This window comes from Camelina sativa, chromosome 19 (assembly GCF_030686135.1).
Source record: "Camelina sativa cultivar CO46 ecotype springtype chromosome 19, ASM3068613v1".
Lineage (NCBI taxonomy): Eukaryota > Viridiplantae > Streptophyta > Magnoliopsida > Brassicales > Brassicaceae > Camelina > Camelina sativa.
Window position 1 is genome coordinate 1480707 of NC_141898.1, and position 23809 is coordinate 1504515.

The 23809-nt window shown below is 34.2% G+C and overlaps 8 protein-coding genes across 14 annotated transcripts; 4 read left to right on the top strand and 4 right to left on the bottom strand.

The window, feature by feature from the left end:
• The first annotated feature begins 776 nt into the window (after positions 1 to 776).
• On the top strand, positions 777 to 2930 carry LOC104764020 (uncharacterized). Of its 3 annotated transcripts, none has more exons than XM_010487446.3 (2): positions 777 to 1915; positions 2609 to 2930. In XM_010487446.3, the coding sequence occupies exons 1-2, from the start codon at positions 1250 to 1252 to the stop codon at positions 2723 to 2725; spliced, it is 783 nt and encodes a 260-aa protein (XP_010485748.1). In that variant the 5' UTR covers positions 777 to 1249; the 3' UTR covers positions 2726 to 2930. The 3 variants fall into 3 exon arrangements, with proteins under 3 accessions (XP_010485748.1, XP_019096119.1, XP_010485746.1); XM_019240574.2 differs by having other exon boundaries at positions 829 to 1915; positions 2381 to 2930; XM_010487444.3 differs by having other exon boundaries at positions 829 to 1915; positions 2603 to 2930.
• A 303-nt stretch (positions 2931 to 3233) lies between these two features.
• Positions 3234 to 4808, top strand: LOC104764022 (uncharacterized). The gene is made up of 5 exons (XM_010487449.3): positions 3234 to 3470; positions 3599 to 3837; positions 3980 to 4259; positions 4367 to 4444; positions 4552 to 4808. Exons 2-5 carry the CDS (start codon positions 3677 to 3679, stop codon positions 4603 to 4605), a joined length of 573 nt encoding a protein of 190 aa, XP_010485751.1. The 5' UTR covers positions 3234 to 3470; positions 3599 to 3676; the 3' UTR covers positions 4606 to 4808.
• Positions 4809 to 5596: 788 nt separating this feature from the next.
• Positions 5597 to 8774, bottom strand: LOC104764023 (non-canonical heme oxygenase HOZ, chloroplastic). Its single transcript, XM_010487450.3, has 11 exons — positions 8050 to 8774; positions 7568 to 7630; positions 7357 to 7443; positions 7111 to 7209; positions 6915 to 7010; positions 6768 to 6833; positions 6569 to 6659; positions 6394 to 6461; positions 6249 to 6314; positions 6016 to 6131; positions 5597 to 5871 (listed from the first exon to the last, which is right to left on the bottom strand). The coding sequence occupies exons 1-11, from the start codon at positions 8221 to 8223 to the stop codon at positions 5814 to 5816; spliced, it is 984 nt and encodes a 327-aa protein (XP_010485752.3). The 5' UTR covers positions 8224 to 8774; the 3' UTR covers positions 5597 to 5813.
• Positions 8775 to 9134: 360 nt separating this feature from the next.
• Positions 9135 to 11372, bottom strand: LOC104764024 (adenylyl-sulfate kinase 3). 2 transcript variants are annotated; one of them, XM_010487453.3, is made up of 7 exons: positions 11136 to 11372; positions 10557 to 10751; positions 10281 to 10430; positions 9885 to 10003; positions 9719 to 9803; positions 9558 to 9604; positions 9135 to 9434 (listed from the first exon to the last, which is right to left on the bottom strand). In XM_010487453.3, the coding sequence occupies exons 2-7, from the start codon at positions 10678 to 10680 to the stop codon at positions 9333 to 9335; spliced, it is 627 nt and encodes a 208-aa protein (XP_010485755.1). In that variant the 5' UTR covers positions 10681 to 10751; positions 11136 to 11372; the 3' UTR covers positions 9135 to 9332. The 2 variants fall into 2 exon arrangements, with proteins under 2 accessions (XP_010485755.1, XP_087359112.1); XM_087502986.1 differs by lacking the exon at positions 11136 to 11372 and adding an exon at positions 10842 to 11041.
• Positions 11373 to 14031: 2659 nt separating this feature from the next.
• Positions 14032 to 16256, top strand: LOC104764025 (putative glutamate dehydrogenase 3). The gene is made up of 9 exons (XM_010487454.3): positions 14032 to 14260; positions 14362 to 14475; positions 14564 to 14785; positions 14878 to 14952; positions 15048 to 15164; positions 15241 to 15491; positions 15576 to 15651; positions 15737 to 15823; positions 15916 to 16256. Exons 1-9 carry the CDS (start codon positions 14153 to 14155, stop codon positions 16099 to 16101), a joined length of 1236 nt encoding a protein of 411 aa, XP_010485756.1. The 5' UTR covers positions 14032 to 14152; the 3' UTR covers positions 16102 to 16256.
• On the bottom strand, positions 16131 to 17784 carry LOC104764026 (putative H/ACA ribonucleoprotein complex subunit 1-like protein 1). The gene is made up of 4 exons (XM_010487455.3): positions 17472 to 17784; positions 16981 to 17129; positions 16765 to 16880; positions 16131 to 16541 (listed from the first exon to the last, which is right to left on the bottom strand). Exons 1-4 carry the CDS (start codon positions 17641 to 17643, stop codon positions 16379 to 16381), a joined length of 600 nt encoding a protein of 199 aa, XP_010485757.1. The 5' UTR covers positions 17644 to 17784; the 3' UTR covers positions 16131 to 16378.
• Positions 17785 to 21074: 3290 nt separating this feature from the next.
• On the bottom strand, positions 21075 to 22072 carry LOC104764027 (uncharacterized). Of its 2 annotated transcripts, XM_010487457.3 has the most exons (5): positions 21931 to 22072; positions 21777 to 21839; positions 21590 to 21648; positions 21408 to 21502; positions 21075 to 21306 (listed from the first exon to the last, which is right to left on the bottom strand). In XM_010487457.3, exons 1-5 carry the CDS (start codon positions 21977 to 21979, stop codon positions 21300 to 21302), a joined length of 273 nt encoding a protein of 90 aa, XP_010485759.1. In that variant the 5' UTR covers positions 21980 to 22072; the 3' UTR covers positions 21075 to 21299. The 2 variants fall into 2 exon arrangements, with proteins under 2 accessions (XP_010485759.1, XP_010485758.1); XM_010487456.3 differs by having other exon boundaries at positions 21777 to 21993.
• Positions 21828 to 22953, top strand: LOC109131015 (uncharacterized). Of its 3 annotated transcripts, none has more exons than XR_015590573.1 (5): positions 21828 to 21967; positions 22105 to 22153; positions 22251 to 22365; positions 22544 to 22620; positions 22725 to 22953. XR_015590573.1 is itself a non-coding variant. In XM_019241293.2 (5 exons), exons 2-5 carry the CDS (start codon positions 22117 to 22119, stop codon positions 22761 to 22763), a joined length of 285 nt encoding a protein of 94 aa, XP_019096838.1. In that variant the 5' UTR covers positions 21921 to 21967; positions 22105 to 22116; the 3' UTR covers positions 22764 to 22953. The 3 variants fall into 3 exon arrangements, 2 of the variants coding, with proteins under 2 accessions (XP_019096838.1, XP_019096837.1); XM_019241293.2 differs by having other exon boundaries at positions 21921 to 21967; positions 22251 to 22382; XM_019241292.2 differs by lacking the exon at positions 21828 to 21967 and having other exon boundaries at positions 22013 to 22153; positions 22251 to 22382.
• The last annotated feature ends 856 nt before the right edge of the window (positions 22954 to 23809 follow it).

The window sequence follows — 23809 nt, forward strand, 5'->3', positions numbered from 1 at the left end:
AAGGTAAAAAGAATAATCACTTTGGTTTCTTCAAGGAAAAATATATAAGAAGTAATTTTATATATAAAAAAAAGTAAAAGATCACAGCTCCAATTATGATTTTTGAAGGGTTTTAAATTCTCTAAAACCTTCTCTAGAAACTTTAATTAGTCATAAGCCAATGAATATTACCAAATAAAAGAGTACTAACCAATAAGATAGTATGAGATGAAAACACCGATTTATCTCGCAAAACTTATAAAACCCAGCACTATCACATTATTACTGAATCTGGAATATGGGTAGTGTGTTCACATCAAACTATGTAATTCGACCTTTTTTTATATTACTAGTGACATAATTAGTACCAAAGATTCTTCGTAATCTCCTTACTCCAACATGATGTATACATCAATAAAACTAGACCTTATCCAAAACTATTTAACGTTTTAGCTATATATCCATTATATGTAACCAGTAACCGACTCATAAATGGGTTTCACTACGAAAATGAACTGAACTGACATTAGCTAGGTCTGAATCTACCTAGCTCTAATCTTAACTGCTTGTCCTTCCGAAAAGGGGACTCTAGAAAGAAAGAAAAAAATAATCAAGTCATATATTATGTATTTTTTTTTGTCCAAAGCCTTGTGACTGCTATCTAAAACAATTATAGGATTCTAGCAAATTAGAAGACTTCATCAATTATGATGGAGGAGAAGAATTAAGGACCTTGTCAAAGAAGGCAATCGATGGTTCTTCTTGGAATGGGTCCCCAAAGGACCACTTCTTCTTTTGTCACTTCATTACGTTAGATAAGCTCTAAATTCACTTTCGTCACCCACATCTTAAAATCTATACTTTTATTAATTTAAATTTGCGTACATGTATCATGTATGTTTTGTGTCCACTTCGAATAATATCAATCATGTTTACAACCTGATATTGTTTCTTCCCAACATTAAAGAGCTTATTAATCAAAGCATCTTCTGTGTAGTTTAAAGCAATTATGTGTTTTTCTTGATTGTTTTGTTTTTTTTAATAAAGCAACTAGTTTGAATCTTGTGTCTTGTCTTCTATTAAAGGATCTTGAAACCCCTTCACGTGGGAGAGAGAAAGAGAGAGAGAGATGTTGTTGCTCCATGAGAATACCAAACGCACTTCGCTCCAATAATTCAAAAGATCTCTCACTTCCTCAAACAAAAATCTTCTCGCTTCCTAATTTCCTAAAACCCTAACTCTTCCCCAAGATCGGATCAAGGAGAGATATATGGATCTCGAGGATTGGGAACTACTCTCCAATAGCAGCTTCAAGGAGCTTGATCATGAAGAGGATCATCATGGAGCCATGGTGATGGATTACTTCCTCTGCCCATCTACTAAGGATCCTCTTCACGAAACAGAGTCTTCTCCAAGATCCATAATGGTCCCCAAAAAGCTTGTCCAAGTTCCCATAGCTTGGGAACCCTTGTTGGTGGTGGATCAAGACAACACGAAGATACCCAATAACCCTGATCTTGAACCGGATCCGTATCCGGATTCAAAACAAACCCTTTCGGCGGACTCTGTTTCGTCACCTAGAGTTTCCTTCAAGATAACGAAGGAAACTGAATTTGCCGACATGAAAATTGACCCACCAGCGAGGATCACGAGTCCTCTGCCTCAGATCGACGATACTGCGTCGAAACCCTCTGGTTCCGAAGGAGGAGATGACCTGGGAGATAAGAAAGAGCTTATTTTGAAGGAAGAAGATAATGATGGTGAGAGATTGAACCTGTGGAAGGTTGGTCTCAATGGGGTTGGAGCAATTTGTTCTTTTGGTGTCGCAGCTGCTGCTGCCACCGTATGTGTGTTCTTTCTCGGACACAACAATATCAAGATTTCTAAGAACAAGAACCAGTTGCTAAGGTTCCAGATTTACTCCGATGATAATAAGGTAACCTGACTTTATTAAAATTAAATTATTTCATCTTTGAATGTTCAATGTTCTTAGTTAAATAATTTAAAGAAAGTTTATTGTAGGCTCTAGTTGAGTAGTTTTTCTCGTCTTGAGAAAAAAAATATTTCTGTTTCTCTAACAAATGGTGTTTTGTATATGTTGGTAAATTATACAATGATATGAAAGATAAGGGAGTGATAGATTTGGATAAGAGACTGTATAGAATATATGAATCCTTCTACAGAAAAAAAAAAGTAATATTTGTGAAGATGAATGTGAACCAATATAGTGGAAAGAGATGGTAGAAAACAATTTTCTGATGTTAATGGTTCATGACGATTAGTTGGTAATCTGTCTGCCTGATAGTATATTGGCTAATTGTTATAAAAGTTACAATATTTTTTGAAATTTATTCCAGATATTGTATGATTAACTGATTGATAACTTTTGTTTAAATAATAGGAACAAGTATTTTGAATATTTTAAGCGGACCAAATGATAAGCTCAAAGTTGACGTGTTCACTGGAACAATCTCTATAATTGAAAAGAAACGATTCTCGTTTTATATCTTTGTACGTTTTGTATTTCTGATTGTTTCTTGTGCTAATTAATTAGAGAGCATTATAATTTCTAGCGTAGATTTTAATTTGAAATATTGTTTCTTCTTTTTTTTTATTGGTGGAGATGCAGAGGATGAAAGAAGTTGTGAATCATGCAACAAAGATCAACGAAGCAATATTTGGTACGAAAGGTGTTCCTGTCGTAAGAGCTCAAATATCTTTCGGGGGTTACTACGATGGAATTTGAAATCATAACGAGTCTATCCATGCCCATATATAAGCTTCATTATAATACATTAATACTAGTTCATTTTTCATACTTGAATGTTCTTAGTTTAAATAAATAAAGCTTTATAAATTATATTATTTTGTTGAATTAGATCATTGTGAATATTATTTCATATGTAAATTTCCTTAACGTCAGTAATAAGAACTTATATATCATTTGACAATTTCTTAATTTTCTTAAGCATTTCTTTCAAAGTTCTTATAATGGAATTAAAAGCTTATTCTAAATTTTATTAAGGAAAAAAAAAGGAAAAGAAGAAAATAAACTGTGTAAATGTTTGGTTGGTAAAGGGGAAGAAAAGGGGCTAAACCAGAACTTAAGTAGATTTTCCGGTTAAAAGTCGATTTTAAGCCACTAGGGAAAAAAGAACCAGACCGTAAATTTCCCACTTAACAGTACTATGAAATCGGACCGTCAAATGTTAAAATCGAACGGTTAATAATAAAGAACACTCCATCAACGGCGCAGATACAAAGAGATGATGCCCTAACTAAACGAAGGCCTAAACCACCACCAAACCTTTGCCTTCTTCCCCCTCTCTCGTTTACAGAGTCGGTAGAGAGAAAGAGAAAGAGAGACGTCGTAGAAGTCATCAGAATTTCCACTTTCGTCTTTCTCACCGGTGTGAAAACATCGATCTGTGTTTGCCAATCAGATTCATTTCACTTACCGGGACTTGTGGATCCTGAGAGAAAAAAGATAGGTAACTTTTGCAGAGCTCAAGCTTCTTCTTTCTCTAATTTCCCAGAGAAATTTCACATCTTTTTGTGAATTGTAATCAATTTAACATCGATTTCTATTACTGAATCAATTTCTCTTTTGATTTTTCAGTTCTTAACAATCTCTAGTTAGTTGTCTGTTGGGACGATCGAATCGATCAGAGAGAGAGCCAGAGAAGTGCTTCCAAGTATGCCGTCAGCGTTAGAACAAGAAATCTTCTTACAGTGGGGAAACAAGAAGAGATTGAGATGTCTTCGAGCCAAAGACAAAAAGATCTCTCGCTCTAAACACTCTTCTTCTCGCTTTCTAGGTCATGAAACCTTCCTCCTTCAATCCACTCGATTCTCCAAGTATGTGTTTCTGATTTGATTGTTTCCTTTTAGTGAATTGCTCAATACTACTCTTGGAATCGTAGCCAAAGACTCACACTTTCTTGGTGGGTTTTTTTTTATTTTTTATTTTTTATTTTTTTATTTTTATTTTGATTTGTAGAGGATCAGAAGGGACAAGCCTCAGATCTGGATTACCAGAGCGACGGCCGGAGAAAGAAGAGAGGTATTATACTACGAGAGGTGTTGTGGATACCATTGGTAAAGATTGTTTTGATGCAAACAATGGAGAAGATGTCAACATCAAGGACGAGGCTATGTGGCCGAAGCTGTTTATTACGTTGTCAAACAAAGAGAAGGAAGAAGATTTCTTGGCTATGAAAGGTTGTAAACCTTCACATAGGCCTAAGAAGAGAGCCAAACTCATCCAACGAAGCTTACTTGTCAGTTCTTCTTTTCTTGTCTTTTTAGAATGTGTGTTGAAGATTCTTCTTTAGTAACAGTTTTGAGAATAATGTTTTTTTTGGTTTGGTTTATTTATATAATATAGATGGTGAGTCCTGGAACCTGGTTGGCTGATTTGTGCCCAGATAGATATGATGTTAGGGTGAAGAAGAGCTCTAAGAAGGTATGGACTTTTCTCATTTTCTAATCCAGTGATTCCATAGTAGCGATTGAGGTTAAGATTTGTTTTGTTTAGGTGAATAAATGATGTTATGTGTTTGTGTGTTGCAGAGGCGAGCAAGAGGATTGAAAGCCATGGGAAATTTGGAGACTGATTCAGATTGACAAGTTTTCGTATTGATTCAAGCTAACTTTCGTGGGTTTACTTCTCTGAAAGAAAAATGTATTTTAGATGAAATGTATTCGGTTGAGCACTTTGATGTTGAACACAAGGATAAATCATCTTCTTTGTGACAATGTATGTGCTTTGTTGTAACTTGTTGTAACATGATGATGATCTATTACAATCTTATATTGTTTCTAGATCATAATCCTATTTTGTTATAACTTGGTCACAGACTCTCAAGTGTGTAACCAATAATTGTCTGACATATATCTTTATTAGTACCACTGCAGGAAGCTAACCACTTGAGAAGCAGGATGGGGACAAATCAAACACACTGTAAAAAAAAACTAACTAATCAACATCATTGTAAGCTAAGCCCTCCAGGGTGGTGCTTACTCTTAGGGGTGGGTTTCACTCACTCGAGGCTCAAAACTGGAGATAACACAACAAACAGTTACACTATTACAGGAACAAAGATTAATCTACTCTCAAACTAGGCCAGTGAAACAAAGAAGATGGACTTGGCAAACAGTGAACTGGCTTATATTGCCCAAATGTGATAACCAAGGAGATAAATTTTGGAAAAGCCGACAACCATCCCAAAATCAACAGATATATAGTAGAGTTGATCACCTGCAAAATTTGTGACTCAAACTGAAGCGGTTTCTCTCATCCACAATCTAATATTAAAAAATGATAACTATTCGAATTTGATAACACAATTAATTACACTGGTGACAAATCAGAGAGTTAAGGTAGTTTTCCCTAATTGGATATTTTGAAAAGATAATTTTCAGTTATTTTTTTTTATTTTTTTTTTTTATATATTTTAATTATTAATAAGAGTTTGTGATTTCCTTTTTCTGTAACGGATTTTTCCTTTTTTGATTTTGCTACAATTTCATCCAGTCATTTGTTTCTCATTTCCTCTTTATTACTAAGTACATAAAAATGATATAAAAGAATATAACAAGACTTCGAATTTTGTCATTTGATCTAATTATACGTTCATTAGCGATTTCACAAATTATATATAACTTTTACAAGTATAAGTTTAGTTATACTCTTGTTATTTAAGATATATACATGATTAAATGAATGTTATTCTGCAACTTATGATAAGATAAGCATTGTGTAAAGGAGGAAGCTTTTCTTATTGTAGCGGGATTCAGAAGGTATAGCTTCTTTCCATCTTTATTTTAGCTAACTAATTGGAAACTGACTTAGCAGCTTGAAGCATTTCCACAATCAGTGTCTTCACATCCCTGCAAACACCACCACCACCACCAATTTAAGAGTTATTCAATCAGTTTTGGATCATTCTTACAGTAAAGGGAATCAGTAGTTTTAACTCTTAAGTTTCTAGTCCGAAACTGGGAACAAATTGCAACATAGAGTCTTGATCTTACTTTCTGTCTTGTGCGCGTCTTGGGAACGGAACTCGGAGTTTGAAGGTGTTCCCTTGAAGAGTAGCCTTAACGTTGAAACCAAGGCTGTCCAAATCCAGCATCAAGGCGCTCTCCACCTGATATTCAATGAAATTTACTCATTCTATAGTTTGAATGTGATCTATGTTAATATATATGTACATTACTCAAGGTCTGTGTTGACCAAGATCAAGATAATGAATTAAATCACTTACAGGTATGGATGTTATATTGTGTACAATGGCTTTGGTATCCTCTTCATGGTCTTTGTTCATGTGAGACTGCCGAAATGAAAAGGAGTTGTTAGTAAACATCTACTGCTATATGTTGACGATTGTACTAGGGATATGATTGTTATACCGTTACAGGCTTTGCATACTGAGCTATGGGATCGACTTTGGCTGCTTGGAACTCCTCTTTGCTGAATTCTGGTAATGGAGATTTCAGAGAGTAAGTACTAAGTAATATATTAGTGGGATTACGTAAACTGGATAGCATAAGATAGAATATAAATAAGATGAAGCAGAAAAGATACCTCCAGATCCCAGAAAAGCAGTTGCAACCCCTGAAACATATCTGACCACTTTCGGTTCGATCCGCATAAAGCTGAAGTCCCCAAAATCAACCTTCAACGTTTCAAGAAGAAAAGGTTTCAGTTAACTAATAAAGATGGCACGATACATTGTCTTTGGGAGGTTCTTCACTTTCTAGTCATTACAAGAAAGGGTGTTTACCCAAAAAGCAGTGGGATGCTTGGCTAAATAGGCAGATCGAACAGCTGCTTGATCTTTATCAGAAACCTAAATAACACATAGAAAAAACAATCAAGATTTCTATTTGAATGTAAGTGCATATAAAACAAACAAAGGCGAAATACATACCAACACTGCATCACCATGTACGGTGATCCTCAAACCGGTCCTATCATCTGAGTCTCTAGCAATTAGTAGAGAGCATTTTGGATTAGCTAAAAGATCCTGCAAACGGCTGAATGAATTATAAGGCCGCTCAAAGTCCTCCAATTAATTGCAGCAAAACAGAGATGAATTATCATAAGTCCTTGAATAAGCTACAAACCTTTGTATGAACTGCCAAGCTACTAACTGCCAGAATTGGTGAACCATCAGCATCACATGCAAAATCAACCATTGACCCTGAAGGATAACCCTCATACTTCTGCACCACATCAAAATTACGGTAAATGAGATAGAATGAAGGTAGCTTTTGAAATTACAATGTGTGACATAGTGAACAACAATAATCAGAATCGTAGGACTTGGGTACACACTATATTCACAGAAGAAAAAACTTAATTGCTCTCACCTGAGAAAAAGTGGAAAGCATACCGCAAAGGCTACCATTAAGCACAGTTCGGATTTCTTCGACTGGGGAAAGACGAGCAGCCTTCTCCTGAAAATAAGAAGACCACATATATCAACACTTTAAAACTCATTCACATCGCACTCAGAACAAGAATGGTTATCAAGGTAGATATATTAAGATAGCACGATTACAAGATTGGCACAGTAGTTACCTCGTGAGCTTGAATCAATTTAAAAACATCTGTATCACTGTCGACACTCCCGGAAGACACAGCCTGATTAGTACAAGTATATGACACAAAGTTAGAAGTTTCCAACAGTTGAACTCAAAGTCTCAATATAACTAACAAATACATGAGTCATCAACTAAAAATGACATACAAAAATCAAAACTGATAACACGAAATTAGAGAAGAACAAAGGATCACTAACGAATATAAACTTTCCCCTTTTCAAATCTAAAACATAGCATCCTCGTAGAGCTTACATGCACAAATCTGCCATTTTGAATAAAAAGGTTCGACCTTTTCTTTGTCTAATGACAGAAACGACACAACATTAGAGATCATCGAGCCACATCAATCAAGATACAGATACACTGAGCAATACCAATAAAACCCACCCACTAGAATCCAAAATCAGATTCATTAATAAAACTTCAAACATTGAATCCTCCAGATAGATAGATAGATACCTGAGAAGAAGACTGAGCTGCTGAGGCCATGGCGAGAGGAGAATATCGGCGGCGGACGGTGGGAAAAGAGACGGCGGAGATTATTGAAGCTCGGTGGTGATTAAGACATGAAGGGAACAAGAATCTAGAAGTGATTAAAGGCGTTGAGAAATGGGCCACTACTAGCGACTTCATCTTCTTCCCCCCTCACGAAAACGGAACCTTTCGATGTTCTCTGTTTTGCTTACACGTCTCTCTCTGCTTTCTTCTTTCTCTCCGTTGACGAGAGACACAACACAATGGTGAATGGTTCATCACAACCCGGTTTGATTTTGTGTCTTTTTTTAAATTTCCCGGTTTATTCTGGTTATTAAAATTTTAATGTCTTCGGTTTACAAACAAACAGACAGATTACATTACAATCAAAAACAAAAGGCAAAATTACATAATCAAAGTCGAGAATTTAACAGAAGATTCGTCGAAACTGCGCGTCGGGAAATTAATCGAAATGAGTGCGGCGATCGACTCCGGTGCCGGAAACGAAGCAGAGGTACGATCCGAGAGAGGAAGCGAGGCGGCGGAGTTGGAGGAGAGGTATGCAGAAGATAAAATTGAGAACGGTGGCGCGAGGAAGTCTCTCGGGGTTACAAGCAACATATTGCCAGAGATCCGCCGATAGATTCACCGTCGTCTCCACCAATCGACTGTTCAACACCATTTTTGCTTGTCTCAAAATTGCTCCCGGGATCGAGTTTTTTTGTTTTTTTTTTTTATATTGCAGAGAACTCAGAATCTTAAAATTTAGGAAACTTTGCAAAGAGCACCCTGTATTTTTACGAAATATTCAAAAAAGATCTCAACTTTTTCCTGAATCAATTTATTCACTATCATAATAACTTAGTGCCTTATTAGTGGTGTGTGTTAGTAACCGTGGTACCCTAGTATCAAATTCACAAGAACAATATTGGTAGCGCTCTTGTCGCTGTTGTACAGGATTTGAGTAGATCATCCCAAATGGAATGACTTGTTTACTTACTTATTGGTGTGATTTACCTTAAAACAGATGTAAATGCAGTATTCTGATTTAGCTTTGTAAGACTGTGCTGTTTAATGACTTGTGTTTCAGACATTCAGTATAGAAAAGTTGATAGGTTCCAGAAGAAAGAGATGGAGCTATATAGTATATATATGTGATATGTCTTCATAATTGAAAACTCCGGAAAGTAAAATAACCAGAGAGAACACCCAGAAAAGAAAAGGAAAAAATGAAACTAATCCCAGCCGTTGGATTATATGGTGAAGGGTTACTCGTTTTGAAGGAAACCTTTGTCTTCTAAATAAGAGATGACTTCTTCAGCCATAGCTACAGGGGAAGGACACTCTCCTTCTTTCTCTTTCAACTCTATCTGTTAGGTTTCACAAAACATACATACAAAGTCAGATTAACATATTTCACACACACGCAAGATAGTCTTTTAGTTTGCCATATTCTTGAAGAAGAATCATATATATATTCACATAGATCATACCTCACAATTCAAGGGAGATTCATACGGATCATCTATTCCCGTGAAACCTGAGAAAAAGGGTATGAAGAAAAGAAGAAAGAAAAGGCACTCTATATAAAGATTCAAATGATATGGAAGCAACTTTCTCTATTCTGTTTGTATGGAAGTTTATGTTATCTCACCTTTGATCTTTCCTGCACGGGCTAGCTTGTATAGGCCTTTAGGGTCTCTTGCTTCACACAATTGTAGAGACATGTTCATGTAAACCTGAAGAGTTTATGCAACAACATGAAGCCAATATCATAAACTGAATGGGGGATCTGTAAAATCTGGTTTCAAATAGCTTGCCTCAATAAATGATGAATCCTGCATCATCTCCCTGCAGGCATCACGGTCTTTTCTATACGGAGATATGAGGCTGGCGATGCAGATCAAACCAGCATCCGCAAAGAGTTTTGCTACTTCTCCTGCGTTTCAACATACTGTATAAATGGTTTTCTTTCAATATAAACTAGAACCTATCTCAGCTTTCAGGTGTAAAACAATATGTATAAATCGATGGGGTTTTGTATGAGACCCAATATAAACTAGAACCTATCTCAGCTTTTAGGTATTATGTAAGCCCTTACTATTAATACTATGAGACACATCCTTCTAAAATATTAGCATTTGTATGAATGACTTTCTTAGGATTCAGACTTTCACCAACCCGATTCGAGACATACTAAGTAACTGTGTACTTACCGACCCTGCGTATATTTTCAACTCTATCCTCTGCCTTGAAACCAAGATCTTTGTTCAAACCATGACGAAGATTGTCCCCATCAAGAATATATGATAGCTTTCCTCGGTTGTTAAGCTCTCTACTCAGCGAGCAAGCTAACGTGCTTTTCCCTGCACAATGTTTCAGGCTAAGAATTTAGAATATAGACAGAGACTTATGTATGTATAACATAAGAACTTTAGACAGAAACAAGGCATCTAAAGTAATCATCACAATGAGGAAGATTTATACATAACCTGAGCCACTGAGCCCTGTGATCCACACCACACAACCCTTCTGGTTTAACAACTTTTGTCTTTCAGCTTTCCCAATGGGTGATTCTTGCCAAAATATGTTTGTCGAATTCCCAACTGTCGACATTCTCAAAACCCTGTCTGTTAATCTGATCTATCACCAAAACTCAGAGAAACAAAACCACCAGAAACTGTAACCTGCAAAGACACGTTCAAACAACAATTAAAGATGACCACTCTTCTCGAATAAATTCCAAAGGTAATAAAGACAAGTTCACAACAAGATACACTGATTTCTCAATAGAGCAGAATAAAGATTCCTACAATCCAAGCTCCATAATGTTATGACTAGAAAATGTAATTCTTTTCATAAATCAATAGGTTCCTAAATCAGTGTCTCCAGAAGAAAGATCAACAAAACAACTTAAATTCAAATCCTTTTTGACAACCATGATTTATAAATCGATCACCCTATAATTTACCGCAAGAGAATCAAAGATAAAAAAAAAAAAAGAGAAAAGATCACAGGAAAGAGGAACAAAATGGGTCCTTTCACATGGCATCAAGAGAATAATTAATTACCTTGGGAATCAAAATGTGCTCTGATTCTCAAATGACGGAAGAGTTTTGTTGAGCTCGTTCCTGTGTCTGTTTTGGAATTTTGATTTTTTTTTCCTTTTCCTCTCGAGTATCTTGAGGGGTCATTGTGGGTAGGAGAATAGGAACCGACATTAATGGAGTGGCAGACAGATGGAGAGAAGAGAACAATGGGGAAGGGTGATCAGTGATGGTAATGGTAATGATGAGGACTTAGTCCCTAAAGACACGTTTAATTGAGCATGTTTGCTTTTCACTTAGAGATTGATGATGGGCTACAAAGCCCATAATGTTAACTGGCTTATTTTTTATTTTATTTTATTTTTAACTGGGTTATCCTTTTAAGAAGGATAATTTATGGCCTTGAATTGATTTGATCAGTGATGGTAATGAATAGGAAACGTCATTAACATCAACTAAAATCATTATTAACACCAAAATTTTATTAAGGCAGATGAAAAGTGAAAGAGACGAGACAAAGCGAGAGAAGCTCAAAATAATAATATTGGAGATACTACATTTATCAATGTGTTAAGTAATTAACGATAAATGGGAAGACAAAATAAACTATTTACATATTAAATCTAGTAGATTATTGCTTTTTATTCTAAATATAGTAGGAAATATACAATTATTGCTTTTTATTCTATTTTTTTTTGTTCAAAAGACTGTTTTTCCGTTTCTAATCTATTCCATACACACATAATTTACGCATTTTAATAATCAAAGTTTTTTTGAAAAATATAAGTATAATTGATATGAAAAGAATAACTGTCACCACTTTTATTTTCATTACCCAACAAAACTATATAATACTAAAGTATTAGATTATTTATATATGAGGAAAAAAAAACAAAATTACAAAGTCAAATGATCTTTTACTAACATTTAAAAATTTAACAATATATTATCAGTTTACATTCGGAAGTGAAATCGGTTTGACTGACATTGATCTGAGTGTCAAAGCTTTTGTTGTGTTGGAGCTCTTCAGGATTTTAAATTATGTGGGTTCAATTTTTCCATCAGTTTGATGAAGTATGGTTTATTATTTCATGCATATGTTCTTATTTTGTTAATTTTGTGGCATATTTTTGCTTGATGTTAGTTTTGTTCAGTGATTGTTTTGAAGATTTATGTTAATTACTTAATGTTCAATTATGTTGTTACGAAGATCTTTACATAAAGAATATGTTAATCATTAAATTTCTGATGTTAAAAATTATAAAAAAATTTGAAAAATAAGTAAACGAGTTCCACAAATCTTTTAATTTTCTTGTTAGAATTTGCAAACTGGTCAACAGATTAAATTTAGGGAAAATAGGAACCGACATTAATGGAGTGGCAGAGACTTGGTCCCTAAAGACACGTTTAATTGAGCATTTAAGCATCAACTTAGAGATTAATGATGGGCTATAAAGCCCATAATGTTAACTGGCTTATCCGTTTAAGAAGGATAATTTATGGCCTTGAATTGATTTTTTGAGTTAGGTTTGATTTTAGACTTCTCTATTATTTTAAATATCTGTTTGGGTTATTTTCTATATCAATTATTTTAAGAGAAAAAGGTGATATAAAAAGCTAAAGCATAACATTTTTGTAAAATAGTGAATCCGTGACAATAGCCTATCATGAACAGGATTTTTCTATTGGGGCACAATGTACGTTTATTAGTTTGTGTTTGACCAAAGAGGGTTAGATCAATTTTGGAAACACTAGAGGTTGATTATAGGTTCAAATTAATTTTATTACGAAATTGATATCTTCTTTTGGAAATTGGTAGAGAACGAAATATTGGTGGAAATCCACGATAAATCAATTTATATTAGTGGAAGCATAAATAAATCATGGGGAATCTTTTTTCCAAAAGATTCTTTCTTGATGGAATCTTGTAAATGTTTTGTTTCTTGATTTGTTGCATCCTCTCGTGTCGTCCTCTAATTCCCTAAAGATTCTGATTTGAGTATCTAAAAAAACATATGTGCGAAGAATATTTACAATCAAAACTGAATATATTTGTTTGTGTGTGTAATAATAGGTGTATACGTTTTTTTCTCCACTAAGTGTATACGTTTTTTTTTTGTCACACTACTCACGAAAGTGTATACGCTACATATGAGTAGGTGCTAGCTAATGGAATAGAATAAGTTAATAACACGTAAAGATCTTATGACATGCAAGATTCATTTGGGATCGTATAATTTAGTCGGCCTACCTATGAAAGTATAAGATACTAACTAATTCGGAATGTTATATTTGTGTTAAATATTATCATATAGTTTACTAATGATATATAAAGACTTTAATTTATTGGTTTCTACTTTCTAAAAGGAAGTATACGTATGGTATAAATAGTCATTGTATTTGGTTTTTGTTAATATTTTTACTCAAATTAAATAAATAATCTTAGAAATGAAGAAAATTGACATAGTGTGATACAGTTAGATTTAATTTTACAAACTATCTCTTTTATCTATGTAATATGTATGTCAATGTCACGATCCTGTGAATAAAATTTTGATTTTTCGTATTCTTGTAGTGATCTTTGTGGAATGAAAAGAATACAATATTATTCTGCTTAATTACTCTCCGGATTGTTTTCATTAATGAATATTCCACACTTTTCCAATTTATACACATAGAGGACATGTGCAATTTTTATAAACTAGTTTTTTTTTTTTTTTTTTAATTGTGTCTGAAAACTTTCCTACAGAGAAACATACTATTCTGAATACTCAAAATCAGAATCAATTATGGGTATGACTTTATTTAATTATTATATTCATATTCCTTATATAAATTCTCTTTTTGTTAAGAGAACAAAAAAAAAACAAAAATTCTCATTCTCATATACCGATCAACACATCAAGACGAAGTGTATACGCATCTCTCTATATAAATACACTTGCAATAACATAAGCAAGAATCACACTTGTTTCCAACTGTTTTGATATTAGAGTCTCTGATCAAAATAAACAAAAAAATTAAGAAGACAAAAGAAAGCCATGAATGCTTTGGCAGCAACCAACAGAAACTTCAAGCTAGCTTCTAGGCTTCTTGGTTTAGACTCAAAGCTCGAGAAAAGTCTTCTCATTCCCTTCAGAGAGATCAAGGTTCGAGACTCTTTCCTCTGTTTCTCATGTCCATACTATAAAAGATCAGCGGAACCGATCCGGTTCAAGATCTTTATACCGGAAGTAACCAATTATTGCAGGTAGAATGTACCATACCGAAGGACGATGGAACTCTTGCATCATTTGTTGGATTCAGAGTTCAACACGACAATGCAAGAGGTCCCATGAAAGGTGGAATCAGATATCATCCTGAGGTTTGTTTAACTCTCTTTTTTTTTGTCATCAAACCTAACCAAATTCAATATTGGCATGGAGTATAAACTAGATTTCGGTTATTGACAGGTTGAACCGGATGAAGTAAATGCTTTGGCTCAACTTATGACATGGAAAACAGCAGTGGCTAAGATACCTTACGGAGGAGCCAAAGGAGGAATAGGTTGTGACCCGAGTGAGCTAAGCATCTCGGAGCTCGAACGTTTGACTCGTGTTTTCACTCAGAAGATTCACGATCTCATCGGGATTCATACCGATGTTCCAGCTCCTGATATGGGAACCGGTCCTCAGGTTGATCTTAAAATCTTCTTCATGCATGTACTTCCAATGGAGTTCTTATGTGTTGTTGTTGTTGTCTGAAATATAGTAATGAAACTTTTCAGACAATGGCTTGGATGCTTGATGAATACTCAAAATTTCACGGACACTCGCCGGCTGTTGTGACTGGAAAACCCATTGTAAGTGACGGCTCTTATTAGGTTGGTTCGGTTTATGTGTTCAACCAATCTAAAACTGAGTGAGATGTGATTTTTAAGGATGATGTTTTGAGCAGGATCTTGGTGGATCTCTTGGGAGAGATGCAGCGACAGGAAGAGGAGTACTATTTGCAACAGAAGCTTTGCTCAACGAACATGGAATGAGCATATCAGGACAGCGATTCGCCATCCAGGTATAAGAAGTAAAAAAATGTTTACTCAGAGATGTTACTTGCGTGTGAAGTCACTCATACAGTCTCTGTTTCTTAGGGTTTTGGGAATGTTGGTTCTTGGGCGGCGAAGTTGATAAGTGAAAAAGGTGGGAAGATTGTGGCGGTGAGCGATGTCACAGGAGCAATCAAGAACAAGAACGGAATCGATATTTTGGGTTTGCTTGAGCATGTCGAAGAAAACAAAGGAATCAAAGGGTTTGATGGTGCTGATTCGATTGATACTGATTCTATTCTTGTCGAAGATTGTGATATTCTTGTCCCTGCAGCACTAGGCGGTGTCATCAACAGGTCTTTAAAGATTCTTGTCTCATAAATTAATCTTCTCTCTTTCATGACTTTCCTATGAAACTCTTGAGTTTGGTCTGTTTTTAGGGAAAATGCAAACGAAATCAAAGCGAAATTTATCATTGAAGGTGCTAATCACCCAACTGATCCTGAGGCTGATGAGGTTAGAAAATCTGATTCTTTGTTTTTTGCTCTTTCTTCTTCTTAAACTGAGCATTAACAGAGACTCTATATCATTGTCTCTGCAGATCTTGAGGAGGGAAGGTGTTGTAATCCTCCCAGATATATACGCAAACTCGGGAGGAGTCACTGTAAGTTACTTCGAGTGGGTTCAGGTAAGACTCTAATCAAGAATGTATGACCTAACCGAACCTCTAAAGCCAGTCGATCAAAAAAACTGATTCGTATAAAATCTATCTTTGTGAAGAATATACAAGGATTCATGTGGAATGAAGAAAAGGTGAACAAGGAGCTAAAGACATACATGACTAGAGGATTCAAAGACTTGAAAGAGATGTGTACGACTCACTCATGTGATCTCCGTATGGGAGCTTTCACCCTTGGTATTAACCGAGTCGCTCAAGCTACAACTATAAGAGGCTGGGGTTCTTGATAAAATCCCCATGGAAGTTCAAGACAAGATTTCAGATAATCCTTCAATATTGTTGATTTTATACTCTAGAGTAATAATTAAGTGCTAATGGCGGTTTAACCCTTTTCTAAATTTCTATCAAGCTGAGCTAATCAATGCAATTTTAATTTTTTTTTTAAGCCATAGATTAAAAACCGAAGTCTTGAAAATTGAGAATCTGGGAAAACGATAGTCATACTCATACATAAAACAAAGGGTACAAGTCTGTTGGATAAAGCTAGTAAAGCAGGAGAAGAAACTATCCTCTTCCTCGGCCTCTAAAGCTTCCACGAGGGCCGCCTCTCGATGGAAATCCTCTACCTCTTGGAGGGCCTCTACCTCTTGGAGCACCTCTACCACGGAAACTACCTCTACCACCGTCACCTCTTCCACGACTTCCACGTCCACCTGTTGACTGACCCCTGGAAAAACAAAGACATACCGTTAAATGGAGTTTGCTACAATTAACATCTTTCAAACTAATAGTGTATCTCACTAATGTGCTAATCCCCCATTGTAAGTCTTAATATGTCAGAGGGGAAAAAACTACTAGCTAAAAAGTTTCAAGTGTCTAGCTCACTAATGTTACTTCAAGTTCAGAAAAAGAGACATAATTTGACAAATGTGTTATAAAGTGAGACTTACTTAGGCTGAGGAAGGAATCGAGAGAGAGGCAAAAGCTTGTAAGGGTCGATGAAGAACTTGTCACCAGGAGAATACGAGGTGGCTACAATACCTTCCATCATTTTGATAGAAAACAACTGAAGAAGAAGAAGAAACAAAACAGAATTAATGACTGAATGAATCCTTTTGTTTGCTTATAAGAGGAACAAGAAGACAACAGAAACAGAGACAACTTACAGATTCATTAATAGGCCCGAAGATTTCATCAACTTTCCCAATCTGAGTCTTGTTCTCTAGGTAGATCGGAGCATTGAAATAAGGAATCTTCTCATTTGAGAGTTTAGTCACAGCATCTCCCTCGCAAGCATGAACGAATGTTGCGACCTCTGAAACCAAAAGAACGAAACCTCACATCACAAACGAATCAAGAAGAAACGTCTTCACAAGCATTTATACATCACTATGCATTACAACCATAAACTCAACACAAAGCTGAAACTAAACGATAAACCATACAACAACCAAATCAGTCAAAAGCATCATAAGGCTAGCTCAAGGGGAACAAAGTAGCATGATAAGATTCGTCAATGAGAAAACACTGATAAAACATTTTGTTACTTGTACATTTAATACTACACATTCAAGAAACAGCTCATTCAATTCAAAACTCCGATGACAAATGATACATATTTACTAAGTAAAAAGCTATGTCAAGTATAGAAACGAACCAACGACTTCCGCAGGAGGACCTTCGTCTCTCTGACCACCAAAGCGACCACCACCACCACCAAAGCGACCACCTCCACCACCAAATCGTCCTCCTCCTCCACCGAATCTACCGCCGCCGTCACGTCCTCCCCTACCCCTGAAACCTCCTCCGCCGCGCATTGGTGGTCTCATCTTTTCTCTTTTCTTAAATTCCGCAAAGACTGCGTTTTTTTTTGTTTGCTATCTGCCTCTTCACTCCAGTGTAAGGTTTTAGGGTTTATGTGAGAGTGACGACGCCCAAATGGGTTGCAGGGTGTGGGTATTTAGGGTTTTCTGGTAGTCGCTCGACCGGGTTTGGGTAGTTAAACCGGAAATCAATCTAACATTAAATCAAACCGGTTCATCTCTGACCGTTCAAAATCTACTTTGTTCAATTTGCGTCCATAAATTCACATATATGTTTTTCATACTACAAAAACATAACAAAATTATTGGCTGTCACAAAAAAAAAAAAATCATTCGATTTGGACAACCAACCATAGAATTATCCTTTTAATTTAATGTTTAATTGGAAAAAAAAACACTATTGAATAATAACAATTTTAATTCTTCCACTTCTTCCGAAAGTCTATGGACAAGAAGCAGCAGCAGCCAGAATTTCAAAATTTTATGCTATCTGGTCTTTTCTGGTGTTGGTATGATTGTTGGTTTATCGTTTTGGGAGTACAACGTTAAAGAAGTTGAAATCCCGCTTGTATAAGCTACTATTCAGTTGTGTAAGGTTTTTTCTTGTTAATCATACTTGTAATCGTTTTGAACACTTAAATCTTCCATTATCCTGTTAGTTGTTTTGTTTTGTATTCGTTTTGAACACTTAAATCTTCCTCTTATCTTTTGAATCGTTTTGAACACTTGAATCTTCCATTATCCCTTTAATGAAGATCCTAATGTTGAAAAGGACAAGGAATATGTGTATGATTAATTTAGTGATTCTTTTGTGGTATGCGTTATCTCGAGTTGGTTACTGGTATTTGTTATTTAATATAGTATTGGGATAATTTTAAAAATATACTAAATTTGTAAAGAAATTTTAAAATTATACTTAATATTATAGTTATTTGAAAACTACACATTTTGAAAGGGAAATTGACAGAAATATCATTATTATTAAACAATGTTAACAATTAAATTAAAACAATAAAATTTTAATTTATATTTAAAAACAAATCAATTTTAAAAATAAATTACTTTTAAAAATTATTAAATTCGGAATACATTATTTAATAATTTAAAATTATAACAAAAATTATGTATTATATTTTAAATAATGATTACATCAATCAATTAATGATCTTAAATTTTGAATAAAAAAGAATTTAAATATTTTTGTTGATATTATTTAGATTTAAATTTATTTTGTTTTAGACTTATTTTATAAATGTTGATTTATTTATAATGTCGATTTTTTGAACAATCGTTTTGTTTTTAACTTATGTTGACTTAATTATCTTCATCATCGACTTATATTAAAACAGTTGACTTATGTTATGACTAGTAGACATATAACATAGTCGACTTTTTTAACTGGTGACTTATTTTTTTTGTTCATCGATTTATATTTTTTATCTGTTGATTTGTTTATTTATTGTTGACTTATTACATTTTACATTGATTTATTAATAAGGTCGATATTTTGAATGGTTGACTTAAGTTTAATTTTTGTCGACTTATTTATTTTTCCATCGATTTATTTTAAAATTGTCGACTTTCTTTTGTTTGATTGTTTTTCTTACATAGTCGACTTTTGATGATGTTGACTTATATTTTTTTTCCGTCGATTTGTTTGGTCTTAGTAGACTTATTTCATTTTAAGTTGACTTATTAATATGATTGACTTTTTGAACTGCCGACTTATATTTTATTCCTGCTGAATTATGTTTTTTTTTATGACTTATATTAAAAAGATGATTTATTCTTTTATTAATTGATCTATTACATAGTCGATTTTTTTGAACTGTTGATTTATTTTCTAAAAGTTCACATTTTTTATTATTTTATTAGAGTTAATAATTTTCAAAATAAATTAAAATATATAATTATTTTAATAAAAACATTTATAAAATGAAAAAATTGAAGAATTATTAGTTAATTATAAATGTGATTTTTTCATTTTTGTATTGTTTATGTTTTATAAAACCACTTTTTATTTTTTTTTATCTGAACTTTAATTTTCTTTATTGATTAATATTTTCCATAATAAACTACTTCATCATTATCAAACAAATTTCAATATCTAAACTATAAGCAGTGATTTTTAAAAATAATTTTAACAATGATGAGTTTAATTATTTTGTGTTTCTTTTTTAACGTTTAATTAATTATTAATTAAGGGCATATGTTAATTATTATATCTTAATTTAATCTTTTAGTTATTGATTAATATTATATATAATAAATTAATTCATCATTTTTAAAAAAACAATTCAGCAAAATTCCGAATATCTAGTTTACAGTTTACACAATATTTTTAAAAATATATTTTTCAAATAAATTAATTTACTTATATTTTATTTAGTTTAATTGAATTTGTAACTGAGGATAAAATAGTCCTTTAGTTTAACCCATAACATACATTTCAAAGACTTAAAAGATTTAATATAGAGTTCAAATTTCCTATTAAGTTTGAGGTATGTATTCAAATTTGTTCTATAGTATTTTAGTACTCCATTATCTCTTAAAGAGAAGCTAGTCTATATGAGAGAAGCTTTCACCTTTGAATATTGCTAGGGCCCTTAAGCGTCTTCAAGAAGAGGACGCCAAAGCTGCCATCCCCAGTCTCTGAAGTCACTAAATAATAATTTGATTTTCAAATTTGATACCCTCCGGTTTTTTTTTATATCATCATTTCATTGTTTAACTGCAGACACGTGAAATTCTCTCGAGTTAACTGCTTTGTAATATCCACTTAAAATGTTTGTTTGTTCTGAGTTGTAGCATTTAGCATAGTCAATGAATATGTGTGTACACTCGAAAGATTGTTATCACAGATGGGTAGAGTAGGCATGTACACTCGAAAGATTGTTATCACGGATGGGTAGAGTAGTAGGATGTTACAACGCATCTCAATTACCAGAGCGGGATGGCACGGGTGGCTTTATTCATCACTGATCACACTGGAGATGAGGTAAAAGCAAAAGCCATTTCAAATTCGCTATCTCGTTCAATCAGTAGATTTTGAATTGCTTCATAACTTGAGAACACACATTTATGTCTCTCTGTGTCAGGCTCTTGAGTTTGAAACCAAAAAAGGTGTGGGGTTACCATTTGAAAGCAATGTACATAATCTGGCTACTTTATTCAGCGGAGCTTGATTTGCGCAGCATTGAGGACACACCTTTGGGTTGTTGCTGATTTGATCTTCAATGATCTCTCAATCTCATCCAAACTGAGAAGAGCTTTTGAGAAGCATATATCACATAAACATCTGGAACTGATGAGAGCAAGTACGGAAGAAGAATTTACAAAGCGGAGAGCCTGATTGCTCCACCTTCATGAATGCAATTTGTTTTAGAATGACATGTTTTAAATTTGAGTTGTCCATTAATTTAATGACGTCGGATATGTTATAATAATTCCTTATTCATATTATCAAAGGTGAGTGTTGACCATAAGACAAAGCAGCATCAGATTAAAAAAAATTCACATAAAACACACATTACAGTCTAAAACGCAATTTACTTAATTGATTGTCTGATCAAATTCCAAACCACACAGTGACCGGATACACTTCCCAAAGCTTGAAAATATCGTTTCCTTGGATGAAGTTTTCCTCAGACTCCTCCTCCCTCTCACTGCCTGAGAACACACACAAATAAAAGATCAAAGATATAAATGGCCGGTCATTGGACTTGTTTTCTTGGATTATGTTCCTTATATATATATATATATATACCAACCTCTTTCTTCTGCTTGCCTTTAAGTTATGATGGTGTACCATGTCAGACCAACATTGTTCATCTTTCTCGTAGAATTCGTCCAACTGTCTCAATGTCTAAACAAAACAAACAGAGAATCAAACATGATGAGAAGTTAATATTGAATCGTCTCAAGAATTTGTTTTTTATTTTATTATTATTACCTCGTTACGCTTCCCCTCAAGTTTCAAGTCGACTGCTTCTTGGAGACTTATATAAGGAGCTTAAATTAAAAAAAAAAAAAAAAAAAAAAAAAAAAAAAAAAGCCAAAAATCACAAACAAAGCTGATTGATTTATTCGATGAAGCGAAAAAAAGAAAAAAAAAACCATATCTGGATCGCTCTACATACCGATAACATATCCCCCAGCTGCTGTTATTCCTCGAAGTAAGTACCGCACAGCTGCATTCGACGCTATAAAATCACAATTCACAAAATCAATATCTATATACAATCGACACTCAAAAGAAGAATTTTTGATGGATGCGAAATCAGATAACGTTACCACTGCTAACAGGCGGTGAAGAGAAATTGCGAGCTTGGTGAGAACCCATTTGATGTATACCATCTCTATAATTTTCCCCCTTTTGAAGGAAATCAGAGACGAGAGAGGAGAATCAATTCCGAGACCGAACCCTAATTTTTTTTTTCTTTTTTTTTGGTAACGATGATGATGCAGAATCTGAGATCCATGGCGTCTCGCTATTTCTCTTCTTCACCGCGTGCTGGTAAAGTTTTCTGATTTCGCATGAAATCCATACAAATTTTGTATCATCAGTATTCTTCTTCTAATTAATTAATATTCTTCTTTTGATTGATTGCAAGGGTCGGGAGCCGGAGGAAGTGTTTTGGCAACCGGTGAATTGAAGAGTATTGTGAATACGATGGTTACGGAGTCTCCTAATGTTCGGTTTGTCGCATCTGCATGTTTTGGATATGGGTGCTACCTTGTCTCGAGTATTTTTTTTTTTTTTTTTTTTTTTTTTTTTTTTTTTTTTATTGTTGAGGAGATTTTTTTGTTTATCTTCTGAGATTATTTTTTTTATGTATGATGGATATGGATTGCTTACTTCCTTCGTTTTTTTTTTGTTTTATTTATTTATTTACATATACCTCAGACTATGTGGAGTCCCGAAAAAAGAACAACGCACTTGAGGAAGCAATAAAACTCCGGCGTGATCGTCACGAGGAAGTGGTATATATAATATTATATGAATTAATTATTTACTTCCTTTGAAAACCCAAAAACGGAAAAACCTAAACTATAGAATCGACATTTCTCTGTTTTCACTCCCTCAGGTAGCCAAGGCCAAGTCTGTTCTGCGGGGGAAGAAATGATTTTTAGAAGAGACGACAAGTTAGTGTTTGGTTTTTGTGTGTGTGTTGTTTGCTCCTGTAAAAGAAAACAAAATCCATGGTTGTGATTATTCAGAAGTTGCGTTGTCATTTATTTTTTTTAAGTATTTTGCATCTTCTGTTTCTTGTCTCTTGAGAAATATTTATGGAATCTGCTGCACCTTTCTTTGTATGTTGCATTGTTTGATCCCTCTTTCTCTCATAGAACTGTTCGCTTCATCTTCATTTAATCTGTCTTCACATGCACAATAGCATCGTCAGATCTCATTTACCGTGCAAATCTCCTCTTTCAAGAAAAACAGACCTGGTTTGCTTTGCGACAATAATGTTCCTTCAACAACCGAAAGTCAAATAAATGTTTACGAACCTCTTCCTAATCTCTATTAATTAATATAGAGATATACGCCAAACATTGGCTTACAAGATTTTATTTGACTTCCTTTCTGGAATATCATTTGAAATTTTATGTAGATTATTAATATGATAGATCTCAGCCAAAAGTGGTTTCAAAATACTCTCCAAAATCATACATTAAAACATATCATTTTGCGTTTTATACTTGATCTTGGACCAGCAAAGTAAATATTTCAGAATACAGGAAAAGAATTAGACAAATCAAGGAGAGACTAACTTCTCCAACAGCAGCAGTAAGATTGGTCTCAGAGACACATCGATGAAAATACGTAATAACTCTTACTATAATAACTCTTACCTAATCAATCTCCTTTCTTGTCAATACTAAGCAATATGAATCGTTCAGTGACACATCGATGAAAATAAGTACAACAAACATGAAACTACTTTTTCCGGCAATGGTAACGTTCTCTGTTTCCTCGTGAAATATAATCCGCCACCAACCGGATCATTGGGTTTCGATATGTATTTCTAATTTTAAAAAAAATTGTTATTACTCTTTCGATATTGCAGAGAATTTGAGAGCCGTAATTTTGGGACGTGAGTTCAAGCATTCTGAGACCGGTTCTGCGTATAAGCTCTCTTGTAACGCTCGATGTCTCGTCTAATTTCTT

Coding starts and splice junctions, on each gene's coding strand:
- LOC104764023 (XM_010487450.3), bottom strand. CDS start 8,223: ATGAAGTCGCTAGTAGTGGCCCATTTCTCAACGCCTTTAATCACTTCT. Junction 7,011..7,110: donor GCTTGGCAGTTCATACAAAG/GTTTGTAGCTTA, acceptor AGCCGTTTGCAG/GATCTTTTAGCTAATCCAAA. Junction 6,462..6,568: donor TGCTTTTCTGGGATCTGGAG/GTATCTTTTCTG, acceptor CTCCATTACCAG/AATTCAGCAAAGAGGAGTTC.
- LOC104764020 (XM_010487444.3), top strand. CDS start 1,250: ATGGATCTCGAGGATTGGGAACTACTCTCCAATAGCAGCTTCAAGGAG. Junction 1,916..2,602: donor TTTACTCCGATGATAATAAG/GTAACCTGACTT, acceptor TTATTGGTGGAG/ATGCAGAGGATGAAAGAAGT.
- LOC104764024 (XM_010487453.3), bottom strand. CDS start 10,680: ATGTCGACAGTTGGGAATTCGACAAACATATTTTGGCAAGAATCACCC. Junction 10,431..10,556: donor CACAGGGCTCAGTGGCTCAG/GTTATGTATAAA, acceptor AACATTGTGCAG/GGAAAAGCACGTTAGCTTGC. Junction 9,804..9,884: donor AGGATTCATCATTTATTGAG/GCAAGCTATTTG, acceptor TAAACTCTTCAG/GTTTACATGAACATGTCTCT.
- LOC109131015 (XM_019241292.2), top strand. CDS start 22,093: ATGATGATGCAGAATCTGAGATCCATGGCGTCTCGCTATTTCTCTTCT. Junction 22,383..22,543: donor TGGGTGCTACCTTGTCTCGA/GTATTTTTTTTT, acceptor CATATACCTCAG/ACTATGTGGAGTCCCGAAAA. Junction 22,621..22,724: donor GTGATCGTCACGAGGAAGTG/GTATATATAATA, acceptor TCACTCCCTCAG/GTAGCCAAGGCCAAGTCTGT.
- LOC104764022 (XM_010487449.3), top strand. CDS start 3,677: ATGCCGTCAGCGTTAGAACAAGAAATCTTCTTACAGTGGGGAAACAAG. Junction 3,838..3,979: donor CAATCCACTCGATTCTCCAA/GTATGTGTTTCT, acceptor TTTGATTTGTAG/AGGATCAGAAGGGACAAGCC. Junction 4,445..4,551: donor TGAAGAAGAGCTCTAAGAAG/GTATGGACTTTT, acceptor TGTGTGTTGCAG/AGGCGAGCAAGAGGATTGAA.
- LOC104764026 (XM_010487455.3), bottom strand. CDS start 17,643: ATGAGACCACCAATGCGCGGCGGAGGAGGTTTCAGGGGTAGGGGAGGA. Junction 17,130..17,471: donor TCCTCCTGCGGAAGTCGTTG/GTTCGTTTCTAT, acceptor TTTTGGTTTCAG/AGGTCGCAACATTCGTTCAT. Junction 16,542..16,764: donor CGATTCCTTCCTCAGCCTAA/GTAAGTCTCACT, acceptor TTGTTTTTCCAG/GGGTCAGTCAACAGGTGGAC.
- LOC104764025 (XM_010487454.3), top strand. CDS start 14,153: ATGAATGCTTTGGCAGCAACCAACAGAAACTTCAAGCTAGCTTCTAGG. Junction 14,786..14,877: donor ATATGGGAACCGGTCCTCAG/GTTGATCTTAAA, acceptor GAAACTTTTCAG/ACAATGGCTTGGATGCTTGA. Junction 15,652..15,736: donor CTGATCCTGAGGCTGATGAG/GTTAGAAAATCT, acceptor TTGTCTCTGCAG/ATCTTGAGGAGGGAAGGTGT.
- LOC104764027 (XM_010487456.3), bottom strand. CDS start 21,993: ATGGTATACATCAAATGGGTTCTCACCAAGCTCGCAATTTCTCTTCAC. Junction 21,649..21,776: donor AGCTGGGGGATATGTTATCG/GTATGTAGAGCG, acceptor TTTTAATTTAAG/CTCCTTATATAAGTCTCCAA. Junction 21,503..21,589: donor TTGAGGGGAAGCGTAACGAG/GTAATAATAATA, acceptor TGTTTTGTTTAG/ACATTGAGACAGTTGGACGA.